Genomic DNA, 14,146 nt, shown 5'->3' on the forward strand with positions numbered 1-14,146 from the left:
TTTTTGTTTGCTTGTTTTGTTTTTGGAATTTGCAATTGTCTATTTTCTTAAGTCTTCCCCACTAGGCTAGAATCATGCGCTCCTGGTGGGTCAGGCCTGGGTCTTGCCCCTGAAATCCCCAGCAAGCCTCATACAGGGGCTATGTTTGCTGAATAAATCCTCCTTCCCACATGCAGGATTCTTCTTCTTGTCAAGACTTTGCTGAACCATGAAATAAACCCAGAAACCCAGAAAAGAAGAATTCAGAGGTAAAGGCACAAAAGGATCAGGCAGAAAATACTCAGCAGATATAATCAATACAAGTTCAGTTCTTTGAAAGTACCTTTAAAATGGATAAATCTTTGACAAGTTTTGGTCAAGAAAAGAGAAAGCGTGGACAAGCAAAGCTAGGAATGAAAAAAGGGACAAACTGACAATGTTGAGATTTAAAAAGGGCAAGAGAAAATAACACAAAACTTTACAGCAATAAATTAAAAGTCTAGAAAAGACATGTGACCTCCTCTGAAATTACCAAAGCCCTTTTGCAACAGTTACCTCCAGAAACCCTTACACAGCACTGTGCTTTGGACAGCAGTGCTCCAGTTAGGTTTTCTAGAAGGAAAAGAGACTGAGAGGTGGACACCCAGCCCAGGTCCCTGGCAAGCCACCCGCTTTGTCTCAAAGGTCACAGCCACAGGAGCATGTGCCCATCAACGACAGGGACCTGCCACACTCTTGCACTTCTAGCCATCACCTTAAGCCCCCTGGTTGGAGGCCAGCCTTATTTATTTTTCCACTTGAAATGCCATAGGAGTTTCACTTTATTTTTACTTCAAAAGCAGCACCATAAAAATCCTTGATGATTAGAGCTCCAGCTGTCCTAAGTTGTTTGTCAAGGGATCGGTTACTCAAATCTCCTATGGAGGGAAACAGTTTCAGGCGAGAGGCCATGGGAGCTGAGAAACACGAATGTCTCATCTCTAAAAACTTTCAGACTCCCTCCTGTTCACCGCCTGGCCTGCCCCCTCCTCCCTTCCCCCAACCCTACCATCTGCTCTCTAGAGAGCAGATCAAATTTTCGGGCTAAGGTATCTGGCGCCAAAGACTCAGTCCCTCCAAGGTACCCCCTGCCCCCCACCAACGCAGAAATCCAACACCACGACCCAAATGGACTACAGCCACATGAAACCACAAAGTAAAGTTTATAAAGCTTTATTAAACATTTCAAACAGCTGTGCAACGAACACACCAAAAATAAAAGCTCCGGAATAGCAGTCCACATGTTCCCCAAGTGTGGCCTCACAGTCCCATTCCCTAGATGGACTGCCTCCAGTTCTGTCCTCTGCCTGGCCCACTGCCCTTCCCGCTCAGGCAAGAGAAAGATGGATGATTGAGACTGTACGGACAACCATGCTGGTCCCCAGTGGGCAGGGGCCAGGAGAAAGTCTCGTTTGCCAACACTTGTTACAGAAGCGCAGAAAAAGCAAAAAGCAAGTGACAGTCACAAAGTCTTCCTGTGTATTCTTCATAAGGTACAGTCTCTATGCGCAGGACTGAAGGAGCTCCTGGCACAAGGACGATGGCCACCGCTCCCCTCTGTCTTGTCTGAACCATCTCGGAGTCCAGTGTGCTGGTCACCCTGCAGTCCCCATGCTAAATAAAAACTGTAGCGGCACCTACTATAGCTAGCTACTGCTAAACCTCCAAGTCAGAACACGCTCGATAAAGCTTCTTTAAAAGGAATATACACATGTATTTGTATACACACGCGCACACACGCACGTACACACACACTCACGGCACGCCAAAAAATATCCAAACACCTATTACAGGGATCATGGCTGTTATGAAACACACAAGTACTCTCCCATTCACTCGGCTGGGGACTGCTAGATCTACAGGGACACGCCACACCTCAATCCTGCAGAGCATGCACGGGAGACACGGTGAGGCCCCCCTCCTTGGGACAATTGAGAAAGGCAGGAGGAAGGGCAAAGAAAGTGAGGCTGGGCTGGTAAGCATGAGCCCAGACACCCAAGTGAAAGAGCAACAGGTCTCTGTTACTTCTTTCTTAAAAATGAGTGGAGAAAATACTGGAGATTTGTGAACAACAAACAGTCAAGACACGTTTTTGTCTGGGCTGCTGACCGGGGAAAGAAGGATGAAAAAGCGAGGCTCTCGGGCGTCAGCAATCTCTTTAAATTCGAGATAAGTGCAAAAATGAGCCCTGTCTTAGACAGGTACTCCCCCAAAAAGGAAAGGGGTAGAAGAGAACTAAAGGGAAACCAGGACAGGGACTGAGGGGATGGTAACATTCTGGGAAAGGAAGAGACCCTGAAAAGGAGGGGGTCACAGAGGTGACAAGACTGGCATTTTATCTGCCCAGGTCATGCTGGGACGGTGGACCAGGATGGGCACAGACTCCTCGCAGGAATGAGGCGATGGGGGTGACCATCCTGCCAGCCTGGGGGGTACGGGGGGAACCGAGATGGGGACAGAACACACACAATCACAAGACCACCCACAACTACAGGACTCTACAATAAAAGCACCGGTCAGTGCCATTATTCACATTATAAGGATAAAACATCACAGGCCAAGAAAGGCGCCGTCAGGAATGTGGCACCCGCGGGGCTGCGGGATTTGAAACTCCAATGCTTTATGACCTATGTCAATGCCTCCCCTCCCATCTTCTGCTTCCTTGGAAAGCTAACTGGGCAGGCTGTTAGGTGCCCACAACGCCGGGGTCGTGCGCCGATTCTGGAAGCGGGGAATCAGAACAGTGGTACAGGAAACAGTTTCCCCAGCAGCTATAGCAGATGAGGAAAAGGGCTGCCAGGAAAACCAAGGCACAGATTGTGCAAGGCTTCCGCTCCAGGAGGAAGCTGAGCAGGTAGAAGCCCATGAACATGGAGTGGCTGAACCACAGGGCGGGGTTGAGGGGCTTGGGGATGAGGAGGACGGGCAGCAGCCACTGGAGGCAATACATGATCTCTGCTGGGCAGGGCCTTCGCCAAGGCCACCGGGCACCGCTGCAGGAACCGACCTAATGGGAGCCAGCGGGCGCAGGCAGCTGCCCTCCGCTTTCTTCAACCCTCACTCTCCAGGAGCTGAGCCGCTGTGCTCTCTGGCTGTCAGCCCGGGATCACCAAGGCAGCAGGGATCCTGAAGAGAAAAGTCAACACAACAGACAAACAGACAAAAAACAGACAGACAGACAGACAGACACCAAAAAAAAAAAAAAAAAAAAAAAAAAACAGGAACAGAATGTAGACTTATTTGGGAAAATGGATCATGGTTAACAACAGCAAATGTGAATGCCCTTTCCTCCCTGCCCACCCATGGAAGTCTATTCCGCTCCACATCACCATCTCAGGAAGCTCCTCGAGTATCTCCCCGGGGCCTGTCGGGGAGGTGGGCCAGAGGGCTCTTCGGGCAGGTCCGGCACAGTGGACTGGCTTTGCCTGGGCCCTGCCCAGCAGAGATCATGTATCGCCTCCTGGGGCTGCAGCCCGTCCTCAAGGGCCCCAGACCTCACAATACCGCCCTGTGGTTGCCACCGGATGGCCACGGGCTCCATGCTGTGCCCCCACAAAATAAGAACAAGGTTCGGTTCTGTATCTAGTCTGTCACAGCAGGTGCTCGGTAGAGAGTTAAAGCACCTCACTGCCAGCCGGAGCTCGCTGGTAATGGATCCTTGCATGCCCTGTGAGGCCGCTGGGCGGGCTTGGGGGTGGGGGTGCAGTACTACCAAATATTTTGTTTTAAGATGGCAGCCTGGCATCATTTTGCCAAAACCAGCCAACTTCTTAGAAAGTCAATGTAGGAAAAATCACCATGCTACCTCATCCAAACTGACTTTGCTTGGATCACTTACACTTTCCATCTGCTGCTGGCACTGTATAGAACCTGACCTCTGTGAGCTTTTAATCAGAATTAATTTTCTATCCACAGAGGGGCAAATGCCATTTGGCCCCTGTGCTAGATAGCTTGCTGGAGAGGCGCTCTCCAGTGGCCGGCCCCCAGGGCGTTGAGGCTGAGCTCGCAACCTGTGTCTGGGTCTTCCCCGCTGTGCCTGGAAATGGACCTGCGGTGGCCACAACCCTCGTGACGGTAGCAAAACCCCATTCCGACCTCCAGCTGCCCAGCACAACGGGTACAAAGAACCTCACTGGCTGTGTGAAGTCCTACCAGGGCCTGGGGGGGGGGGGGGGGGGAGCATACGAGAGAGATTGAAAAGACCTGTCTGGCAGAAATGATCCCGGAGCATTTTCCGACCACTTTTTGAAAAGCTCATCCCACCCCTTCCTTCCGCGCACACAAAGGCACCGATCCCTCCCGCATCCCTCCCACAGGGTAGACCCAGGGACTACTGCTTGTGCGCCTAGAGCTCAGTGCTCTGGCTCTATTTCTTTCAATAGTCACCGAGGTTGTAACTCTAAGAAGCTGGACGCAAAGAATGAGAGAAAGTTCCGTGTTCAGGGACTCTCGGGAAGCAGAGGACACGGGCTTAGAGCACATCAAATACCAGAATGAGTACCAACCACGGACCTCTGAAGCCAAGGCTCCGGGAAGGGGCACCTCTTATTTTTTCCCCCCGCTCTGTGGGGCAGATGAAGTCTTCCTAGTTTTCCACCCGTGCCCAAGGTGGGGTACTGGTGTGTCACGGACACTGAGATAGAAATTGCAGGCCACCGCTCAGAGAAGGAGTTCTGTGCCAAAAGGCGTGCATCCCCTACTCCAGCCCTTTGCGCTACTCAAGAGTTGCAGTTCCTCTCCATTTTACACTAAAATCTAAAAGCGGGCACAGCGGAATCTTCTGGAAAGGGGCTAAGATGGAACTCAGGAGGCGGGGGTCGGTGTGGAAAGAGCAAATGAATTATTTTTTCCTCTCCTGGCGAATGAGAAGCGCCCCCGGCCACCCCTCCTCAATGGAACCCACCCCAGACGCGCATGCGCACTTGGGTGGCGGGCGGATACTTAAGGCGCGGCCACCGCGGCTGCGGCAGTGCGCCCAACAGCGAACTCCAAGAAATCGGTGGACCTTGGCGAACCGCGCTTGCTCTCGACCACTCACCCACCATTCTCGGAACCATGGCGGCAGTGGCGGCAGCCTCGGCTGAGCTGCTCATCATTGGCTGGTACATTTTCCGCGTGCTGCTGCAGGTAAGTGTGCCCAGGTACCGGGTGGGAAAGGGGTCCCGATGGGCGCCCCTTAACCGGCAGGCCCACGTCGCAATTGCCGCCTCCCGGACCCATCCTATCCTTATTGCCGCGAACCCTGCTTGCCAGAGTGCCGCGGTTGGCACCGCGTGCCCCCGCGCGTTCCCTGCGCCCTCCTCCTCGCGCAGACCCTTCCCAGTGCGCCCGCGCCCGGCTGGGAACAAAGAGTTGGGGCGCGGCGGGCGCCAGCCGCTGACGATCGCCGAGGCTCTTAGCGACCAAAGCGGTAAGAAAAACCCGCTATACCCAGACTCGACCCCAGGAGGGAGGCGGGGCACTTGTGTTTTGCGAAGAGACTTTACGCTCGCATAGCAAAATTTTCCGCCTTAAAAAATTGCGCATTGCGGGGAAATTTCTTAAAATATATACATATATAGCGCTTGCGAAGGTGGAACCAAAAATAAGTTAGAAAAAGGCACTTTTCAGGCCAAAAAAAAAAAAAAAAAAAAAAAGCTCTTCACAAAAACCCACAACGAATTGGAGAAAAGTAATTCGCGGGAAAAAATGAATTAGAGAAAATGCGCATTGCAGGAAAAATAAATCAGGCAAAAGCACTTGACAGAAATAAATGCATTAGATAAAAAGCGCACTGCAGAAAAAAAAATCAGACAAAGGAGCTAACAGAAAAAACATGAATCAGATAAAAAGCGCTTTGAAGCAAACAATTAGAAAAGGTTCTTTGCGGGAAAAATGGGAGAGAAAAAAAGCGCTTCCAAAAGGACAATTCGCTTTATTAAAATAAAAAATCAAATAGAGGCAAAGTGCTTTGTAAAAATAAATCAGAAGAAAGCACTTTGCCCATAAAATCATTTACCCTAAAAGCACCCCTTGCAGGAAGAATTCCCTACTAAGGGAATACTTTGCCAAAGGAATCGCATATTTCCTTTAAGGTGTTCCTGGAATGCTGCATTTACTGGGTAGGATTCGCTTTTCGAAATCCTCCAGGGACACAGCCCATTGCGAGAAGTGAGGTATACCTAAGTTGTGGGTCCAATCAGCTTGCTGCCATGCAGCCTTCAGCACAGTTGGAAAAGCTCCAGCTGCCCTGACTCGTGGACAAGCTGCGCCCGCGCCTGCCTCTAAGTCCAACCGGCGGGCGGGCGGGCGGGCGGGGCAGGGGGTGGGGCGGGGGCGGGCACGGCAGCGCTGCAGACGGGCTGCGGGTGCCTGCCTCTAAGGGCAGATCCCGGGTCTCTTGCTGCAGGTGTTCAGGTACTCCCTGCAGAAGCTGGCATACACGGTATCGAGGACCGGGCGGCAGGTGCTGGGAGAGCGCCGGCAGCGAGCCCCCAACTGAGGTCCCAGCCCCCAGCCCTGGGCGGCCTTGTCACCAGGTGCTCCTGTGCTTCTTGGCCAGCATGGGAGCCAGTGCCGCGCAGGAATGGGGGGTCCCCTGTGCTCTCTCGCCAGAGGAGCATTTGCCAAGGTCAGTGAGGGGCCGGTAGGCTCCTGGAGAAGCAGCACCGACAATGACGACAATACCAGATCCCTTCCAAGCCCCTTTGCACCCCTCTGACTGCTGGGTGGGGTAGAGGGAGGAGGGGGGGTGGGGGGGGAGCTTACCCCCAAGATCTGGGCACAGGCAATGCATTCTGATCTGGACCAAGTCGGGACAGCGCCATCCCAGCCCCGCAGCCATGGCCATGCTAACAGGCCCACCACAGAGATCCAGACAACCACACCAGCCAGCAGAATGGACATTCCAGCATCACCAGCCAAAGCCCTGAATCTCCATGCAGCAGACAAGGCACCAGCTGCATGCCTGTGTGGCGGGACTTGAGGGCGAGAGGGAGGGAGGAGGATTAAGAAATGGAGGGGGGCCCTCTCAATGTCCCTTGCCTACAACACGTGCATTCCAGCCTTGCTGCCTTTGCTCCCTCAATTCCCTTCCCCCACTCCCTGCCTCCTAAACCCACCCCAAAAGAAATGTGTCACTCAATTTGGACCTATTCAACCAGTAAATGAATTCCATCTTTACTAAAACACCTTCTCTGAGCTCCCAGCCCCTCACTGATCTTGCTTTCCCTGGTCTCACGCAGTTGTGGTCAATATTGTGGTAATCGCTAACTGTACTGACTGTGTAAGTGTGCATTAGTTGTGTCTCCCCAGCTAGATTGTAAGCTCCTGGAGGACAGGGACCACCTCTACAAAAAAATAAAAAACCAGTACCTCCCCCATCTCGCACAGTGTCCCAGGACCCTGCGGGGTGGTGGAGGTGCACCAAAAAGTTGTCTCTCTTGTGACTTCTTTTACGGCTTCAACACATACTCCTTAAGACTGAACTGATGTACCACTGCGGGGGGGGGGGGCACACTACTTGAGAGAGGGAGGGTGGGGGAGGCAACAAAGGCAGAATAAGCAAACCCAGTTCCATCTTCACTTAACACTGTTCTGAGATAAAGGAACACTTCCCCCACCCCTAAGAGAAAGGTCTACATCCTTAATTGTGGTCTCAGAATAAAGGACCACTTACCTTCCCCAGAGGGGTGGATGCCTTCACTTGTCCTGGAATAATGGGCCTTGGCAGATAACTACTGGGGAAGATGGGAGGCAAGAAAGGTGGGACTAGCCTTCAAGATGGGGTACTAGAGACCAAGGGGGTGATCAGGACTTCAGAACATAAAGTATTATCTCCATTCAGGAACCTGAAGGAAGTGAACACTGGGCACAGTGGGCACTGGCTTGGACAATGAGTATGAGATAAGAGGTGTGGTATGGTGCCTCCTTGGCCCACCTTATCCCTCCAGGCCCTATAACCCCTACAGGGACCACTATAAGGACATTCTACTCTGCTGTGCTACTCTCCTAACACCCAGGAAACTCTCTAGCTCTCCCCATTAGTGGGTTCTCCACTTCTGGCATTAGCTTTCATATTCTTAGGGACTTACCAGGTCCCTGGCCCTGGGCTCTCTCCTGCCATGTCAGGGTAGATGAGCGGGTGGCCTGGCTGTTTGGATCCTGGCTTCTTTCTCTCCTCTTTCACTCTTGAGTGAGTCAGGACTCCTTTCACATGGTCAGCTGACTGCCTCACCAAATGGCCCTGCCGCCTGTTCAGCCTTGTCTCTGGCTTAATGTGTCCCTGTCACTACACACCTGTTCCTGGGTCAACACCAAGGGAGGATTTGGAGCGGTAAATCTCCCTCTCTGCCACTTCCTCAAATCCCTTAGTCACAGTTGTCACAAACACTTCTGGAGCACTAAGCACCTCGCCCCTTGAGCCTGATAATATCTCCCCTCCTCTAAGCAACCCCTTTCTAAACCCCACTGCCAGCACCTCTAGAGGCACCTGTAACTTTAGTACAGCATCAGAGAATTATGGGAGTAGAGGGTACAGACCTCAGTTTTGGTACTGGCCTTTGTCATCAATTAGCCCAGGGAAACTGGCCAGGTCACATCCTACCCCTCACCATCAGCTCCCCTCTGTACCAAGGCTGCTAAGATCCAGGTGAACTCCAAGATACTAGCAACATTCTGCCTTCAAAGTGGCAATCAGGACCCATGGGGACTGGGGTGGGGTTGTGTAATCAGACTCCCATCTCCCTTAGGCCGGGTGACTCCAGCTTCTACTGCAGCCTGCAGGTGGGGTGGATCTCCTCTTGCCCCAGGCTGACTCATCAGCAGGCAGTACCCACACCTCCCTTCTGAAGTTGTTGGCAGGCCTCTAGACTGGGAGTTGCTGTGCTTTTCCAGACTAAGCCCACAGAACCGTGGACATTTCAAAATGTGTTCTCAGTGAAGACTGCCTCACCTCAGAGCCTTCAAGGGGTAGGCCCACAGCCCCACTGTCCCACATGCTCTAACCTCAGCCCAGTTAGAAGGTACCTGGGTTCAGACAGACAGGCATGGAAGGGTCTGGCTGTTCTGGACAGAGCATGCTCCCCTTAGCCTCCTGTACCCCCTTTAAAAGGCTGGAAGCTGCTGGCAGCCTCAGTCTTTCCAGATAATCTTGGCAAAGCCCACTTGTGGGGCTTCTCCATCCATCCATCAGAGTGGCATGGTGAGATGACAGACTTCCAGGCAAGCGCTGTCCTGGTGGCCTGTATCCACGTGGGTGGGCTTGAGTGTGCAATGTCCACTCTCCCACTTTCATCCCTCATCCCCAAACCCTCATGTTCTGGCAGCAAACAACCCACTGGAGAAGGCAGAAGGGATGTGTCCACTTTCTGTTCCTGTGTGGTACCTAGAAGTCTGGTCCAAACACACCTTGTTTATAAAAATTTTTCCAGAAGCAGTACCAATAAAGCATTTTATTCTGATAGAGAGTAGAAGTTAAAAACGACTACAGTTTCATTGCAGGGCCCTTAGTCCACAGGCCTCCCTTTCCCCCAAACTATCTCCACCACCCCTAAAATGCTCTGTCCCTGTAAGACCAAGGATACAGCAGATGATTTGTGAGGGGATTGGAATGGCTTTGGAATGGCTTTGGAAAGGCAAGACTCTTGGCAAGAATACCCCAAGAAGGATGTCAGCGTCAGCCTAACCAGGTAAGCTGGGGGTCGGGCGGGTAGGGTTAGGTACCATGACTTTCAGAGTTGTGGGGTCTATGTGACACCGCTATCTCTACCTGTGGAATATTTGGATTGTGACTGAAGAAGGGGTGGGGGACAAGCTTCTTAAGCTTTAGCTGTGGGACAGCAACAGCTTATTACACTTGCGTTGGATGAGGGAGCAGGTTTGCGGTGAGCCATTTGCTACGGATCTATTTTCAAACTTGTATCTACTCAGGAGCCAGCACCCTAAAGTGAGATTCTGAATTTGCAGTTAGTTTTACCCCCCGAGATTTAAACGTGCACAAACGCGCACACAACACACAAAACATTAGCCTAACCAACAGTCTCTTTTTCCCTGGTGACCTCTGACTTCCTCTGTAAGCCCCAGAGTCATGTCACCATCTTCTCTGGGAAAGATACTGTTCACCCTCCCCTCCACCCCCTCTCCCTCCCACAGGGCCCAAACCCCAGCAGGGTCCAGATTCCTGAGCATTCCCAGAGCAGGAAGTCAAAGAGGAAGGCAACACATGGTCCTTGGTATAGCACACAGTGACAGGCTTGGAATGGAATGCATATGTTTCAAAGAGAAGAGAACAACAAAAAAGACAGCCAAACCCAGACTTCCAGATTCCTCTTTGAAACAACATATTACAGATAAAAGGTTAAACCGTTTTTGGCAGCAATTCTAACAAGACCAATTACAGATCCGGAATTGATCTGGTCACTGGAAACTGACCAGGGCTCTGAATCTTTTAAAGATGTGCTTGACATTAATGAGTCTCTGATTTAAAATAAACAAATAAACAAGATCTAACACTTGGCATTAGCACTTAAGCTGGAACTTTTTTTTTTTTTTTTTTGTCCTGGCTTTGGTGTTGCTGTCCAGAAGGCTGAGGGGATGGCTGGACCATGTCAGGCAGGGCAAACAGAAGCTGTTCCCAACACACCAGCTCCCTGAAAGGGATAAAACACGATCCGAACCTATGAACAGAAAGATCATTCGCTCCCTAGGACAGATCCCAGTCTGTCCCAACATTTAGCGTTGCCCAACACTTAGCGTTGAAAAGGGACACGGAGGCCTGGAAGGAATTTACAGAAAGTCTGGAAGGGGTAAGCAAAAAGAACTGTTCCCCATCCCCCATTCTTTCAGGCCAATGGTGTGCCAGGCATTCCGTTCCTTCAGCTGCCCTTGAGGGCCACTCCCCATATATACTGGAGGAAAGGAAATGGTGTCCAGACTTGATGTAAAGTTATGAGATAGGTAAGAAGCACCCGCGACTCAAAGCCGAGCGTCAACCTATTACCCCATCACCTTAGACACCAAAGCGGGTGCCTTGGGGCTGGAGACCCCCTTACGCCCCTCTCACCCACGCCCCTTCTGATTTAAAAAAAATAAGACTGAAGGGTCGGGGACAGAATAACAGGACTCTCAGAAGCTGGGCCCCCTGCCATGGGCCCCTGGGACGAAGAGGCGGTAGTCGCGCCCCTCAGTCCCGCGCTCCCCGACTCTGCCTGTCCCGTCCCGGGAATAGACAGGCGAGCACTGACCTTGGAGGCCAGACCGAGACCCAGGGGTCCGGTCACTCGGCCTCGGCCCGGGAAAGGACTCCCGAGGCCCAGGTTAGGGCCACACAGGGCAATCACGTGACACCGGACAGGGGTGGCCCCCTGGGTGCGCGGAAGGAAACCCCTAGAAAAGGACGGGGAGACGCCTTAAGGTGACCCCAAAGGGACAACATGGCGGCGCCGCCGCACTGAGGGCCTCTCATCCCGTCCCCAGGGGGCCGACGCCACGGTACCTGCGAGCCCTGCCATGGCGCCGCCGCCACTGTCGCCTTCGCTGCCGCAGCCTGCCTCCACCTCAGCTCGCCACCGACGCCGCAGGAAGCCGGGGAGACGCCCCCTTCGTCTTCGAGTGGAGCAGTCCAAGGACCCCTCCTGGCATTGGGCTGTCTCCAGAAGACGCCTGATCATAAACCCCAAGTTGCGATCATCTTCGCCCGATATCCCCCCAAGGTTCACCTCATATGAGCCTTTGAAAACTTTCTATGTACGTGTGAGGAACTGACGGAGCTCCCACGTCTTCAAGTCCGAAGAACTTTTAGTCAGGCGCATCTCGGGTAGTCCCGAATCAAGGCCTCATGGTCCCCTCATGCATATGCAGCAGATTGTGATTCTTACTCAGTGAGAGCCCGAGGGGGCGTACCTTAGTCTCCGTAGGTGAGCTCTGGGTTCCGCGTCCGTGCGTAGGTTACCCGGGTCATCCGGGGCAAACCTTCTCGTGGCTCAAAGTCCGCCCTCTCCCTGGCCCTTTCACCAAGGGGCCAAAGTTCAGGAGCGGGAAAATCGGGTTCAGAAATTAGGACCTGACTTGGGTCAGGACCTGACTCCTCCCCTTTCCCCATACACGTTGGGGCATCTTGACAACCGCGACTCTCAGCTTCCCTCGGTGCGATGAAATGCTTACCTCACAGAGTTGTTACGGGGGTTGAATGAGTCAGGATTCGTTTATTAGCTAATTAAGCTCATTCCTTGAGCGCTTACTATCTGTAAGTGCAGTGCCAGAGGCAAGAGGGTTGAGTGGAAGGTGGAGTGGAGAGCCGTAGACACTGCTCTAACCTCAAGGCTCTGCCAGCGCAGTGTGGGCAAGTGTAGGAGCGGGCGGGGGGCGGGGGAGACGACAGTCAGCAAACAATGACTGTGTTAATAATATTAATCAAATCAAATCAACATACAATTATGCGGCGTGGGAAGTGTCGTGGGGGAACGTAAGGAGGATTCTGAAAAATGAATGGGGTCCTAACGGGGTAAGGGATGTGAGGGTGGATACGCCCTGAGAAGCTGGCATTTAGACTGAGAAACTAAGGACAGTTAGGAGTTGTGCAGGGCTAGAGCGAAAGGAGAAATACTATAGGCAAAAGAACCACTTGTCCCAGATGAGGTTGGAAGGAGCAGGGTGGGGGTAAGTGCCGAGAAAGGAGTAGTGCAGGTAGAACTACCAAATGAATTTGGATTTTATCTTGAGAGTAATAAGCCATTTTTTTTTTTAGAGGAATGATAACAAATTTGTTTTCCAAAAGGCTACCCTGGTTGCATGGCTTGGAGCACACTTGGGAGCAGATGTAGGGGGGACCAGTTAGAAGGTTTTTGGAACTTTCTAGCTACAAAGTGATGATGACTCAGGGTGATGGTTTGGAAAAGTGGAGAAATAAAGGATGAAAGAGTGGATGCGTGCTAAGGTAATGGCAAGAACATCTAGGTTTTTGTCTTGAGTATGAAGGAGTCAAGAGCCCTTCACTATAGTGGTGAAGCTTGAAGAGGGATCAGTTGAGGGGGAAGATACAGAGTTTGGCCTTGAGAAGGCAAGTTTTTGAAATGCTTGGGCAAAGTCTAGGTGGAGAGGTTCAATAGGCATTTCTGTATGAGACAAGCTCAGAAGAGAGGTCTGGGCCGGGGATTCATATCTGGGTAGCATTGGCACACAGGTGATGGATGAAATCATGGTGCTGGATGAGATTCCAAGGGAGGGGAGGTACATTTTTAAAAAACACAGACGAGGAGGAGGAGCCAAGAAAGGAGGCTGAGAAACTGAACAGAGGGATAGGAGGAGGACCAGGTGTGCATGGGATCCCAGAGAGGTTTCAAGAAGGAGAAAGTGCTTAGTGGGGCTGACTGCTGTAGAGGACAGAAGTGGTACCATTTGGTTGGGTTACAAGGGGGGCTTACGGACTGTATCCTTTATGTTGTAAGTCCACAGAACCCCAAAAAACCCAAAATCAACTGGCTTAAAAAATAAGTAGGCTGCCACCCAATGGCAGATTAATTGAGTTGCTTGGCAGTGTCATCAAAGACATTCTATCTCCCAGGTTGATTTCGTCTCTGCTCTGCTGTCCTTATGATGGTTTCATGCTCATGGTCATAAGATGGCCATTTCAGTTCCTAGAGTCACCGTCATGTCAAGATGCCTGTTCCTCCCCCAGCTAAGAAACAGGCTGGATGTGGCCTCTGTCATGCTGCTTGTGGGCTGGGGGATCAATGTATCCATGCCAGACACACCCAATATCTAACACTGGAAGAAAAGAAGAGTCTTGTAGTGGAGGCAAGGGCATGAAGCAATTGAAATTCTTACCTGTAGCTTGGTACAGCCATTTCTGAAAACCTGCAGTTTCTACTAAATCTGAACATACACCTAAGCTGTGAACTAGAATTTTAACTCCTAGGTATTCATTCCAAGAGAAATGAGTGCCTATGTCTACAAGAAAGGTTTTTGCAAGAATTTTCGTAGTAGATTTGTTTATTGCTTAAACTGGAAATAGCTCAGTGTCCATTAACAGGAGAACTGATAGGGGTGCCTGAGAGGCTCAGTCAGTTAAGTTTCTGCCTTTGGCTCAAGTCATGATCCCGAGGTCCTGGGATCAAGCCCTGCATTGGGCTCCCTGCTCAGAGGGTTTGGT

General features: G+C 51.6%; 2 protein-coding genes across 4 annotated transcripts; one reads left to right on the plus strand and one right to left on the minus strand.

Moving 5' to 3' along the window:
- Positions 1 to 1,175: 1,175 nt before the first annotated feature.
- BLCAP (BLCAP apoptosis inducing factor) lies at positions 1,176 to 11,638 on the minus strand. The gene is made up of 2 exons (XM_082743075.1): positions 11,492 to 11,638; positions 1,176 to 3,144 (listed from the first exon to the last, which is right to left on the minus strand). Exon 2 carries the CDS (start codon positions 2,966 to 2,968, stop codon positions 2,705 to 2,707), a length of 264 nt encoding a protein of 87 aa, XP_082599201.1. The 5' UTR covers positions 2,969 to 3,144; positions 11,492 to 11,638; the 3' UTR covers positions 1,176 to 2,704.
- Positions 4,928 to 7,429, plus strand: NNAT (neuronatin). Of its 3 annotated transcripts, none has more exons than XM_082743074.1 (3): positions 4,937 to 5,145; positions 6,093 to 6,168; positions 6,407 to 7,429. In XM_082743074.1, exons 1-3 carry the CDS (start codon positions 5,074 to 5,076, stop codon positions 6,634 to 6,636), a joined length of 378 nt encoding a protein of 125 aa, XP_082599200.1. In that variant the 5' UTR covers positions 4,937 to 5,073; the 3' UTR covers positions 6,637 to 7,429. The 3 variants fall into 3 exon arrangements, with proteins under 3 accessions (XP_082599199.1, XP_082599200.1, XP_082599198.1); XM_082743072.1 differs by having other exon boundaries at positions 4,951 to 5,145; positions 6,093 to 6,173; XM_082743073.1 differs by lacking the exon at positions 6,093 to 6,168 and having other exon boundaries at positions 4,928 to 5,145.
- Positions 11,639 to 14,146: the final 2,508 nt, after the last annotated feature.

The sequence above is a fragment of the Mustela nivalis genome (genome assembly GCF_964662115.1).
Source record: "Mustela nivalis genome assembly, chromosome: 8".
Lineage (NCBI taxonomy): Eukaryota > Metazoa > Chordata > Mammalia > Carnivora > Mustelidae > Mustela > Mustela nivalis.

What these genes read in the sequence shown, in the direction of transcription:
- BLCAP (XM_082743075.1), bottom strand. Translation starts at nt 2,968, where the DNA reads ATGTATTGCCTCCAGTGGCTGCTGCCCGTCCTCCTCATCCCCAAGCCC.
- NNAT (XM_082743074.1), top strand. Translation starts at nt 5,074, where the DNA reads ATGGCGGCAGTGGCGGCAGCCTCGGCTGAGCTGCTCATCATTGGCTGG. An exon ending in TTTTCCGCGTGCTGCTGCAG is followed by an intron (nt 5,146 to 6,092) that starts GTAAGTGTGCCC and finishes ATTTCCTTTAAG; the next exon opens with GTGTTCCTGGAATGCTGCAT. An exon ending in GACACAGCCCATTGCGAGAA is followed by an intron (nt 6,169 to 6,406) that starts GTGAGGTATACC and finishes CTCTTGCTGCAG; the next exon opens with GTGTTCAGGTACTCCCTGCA.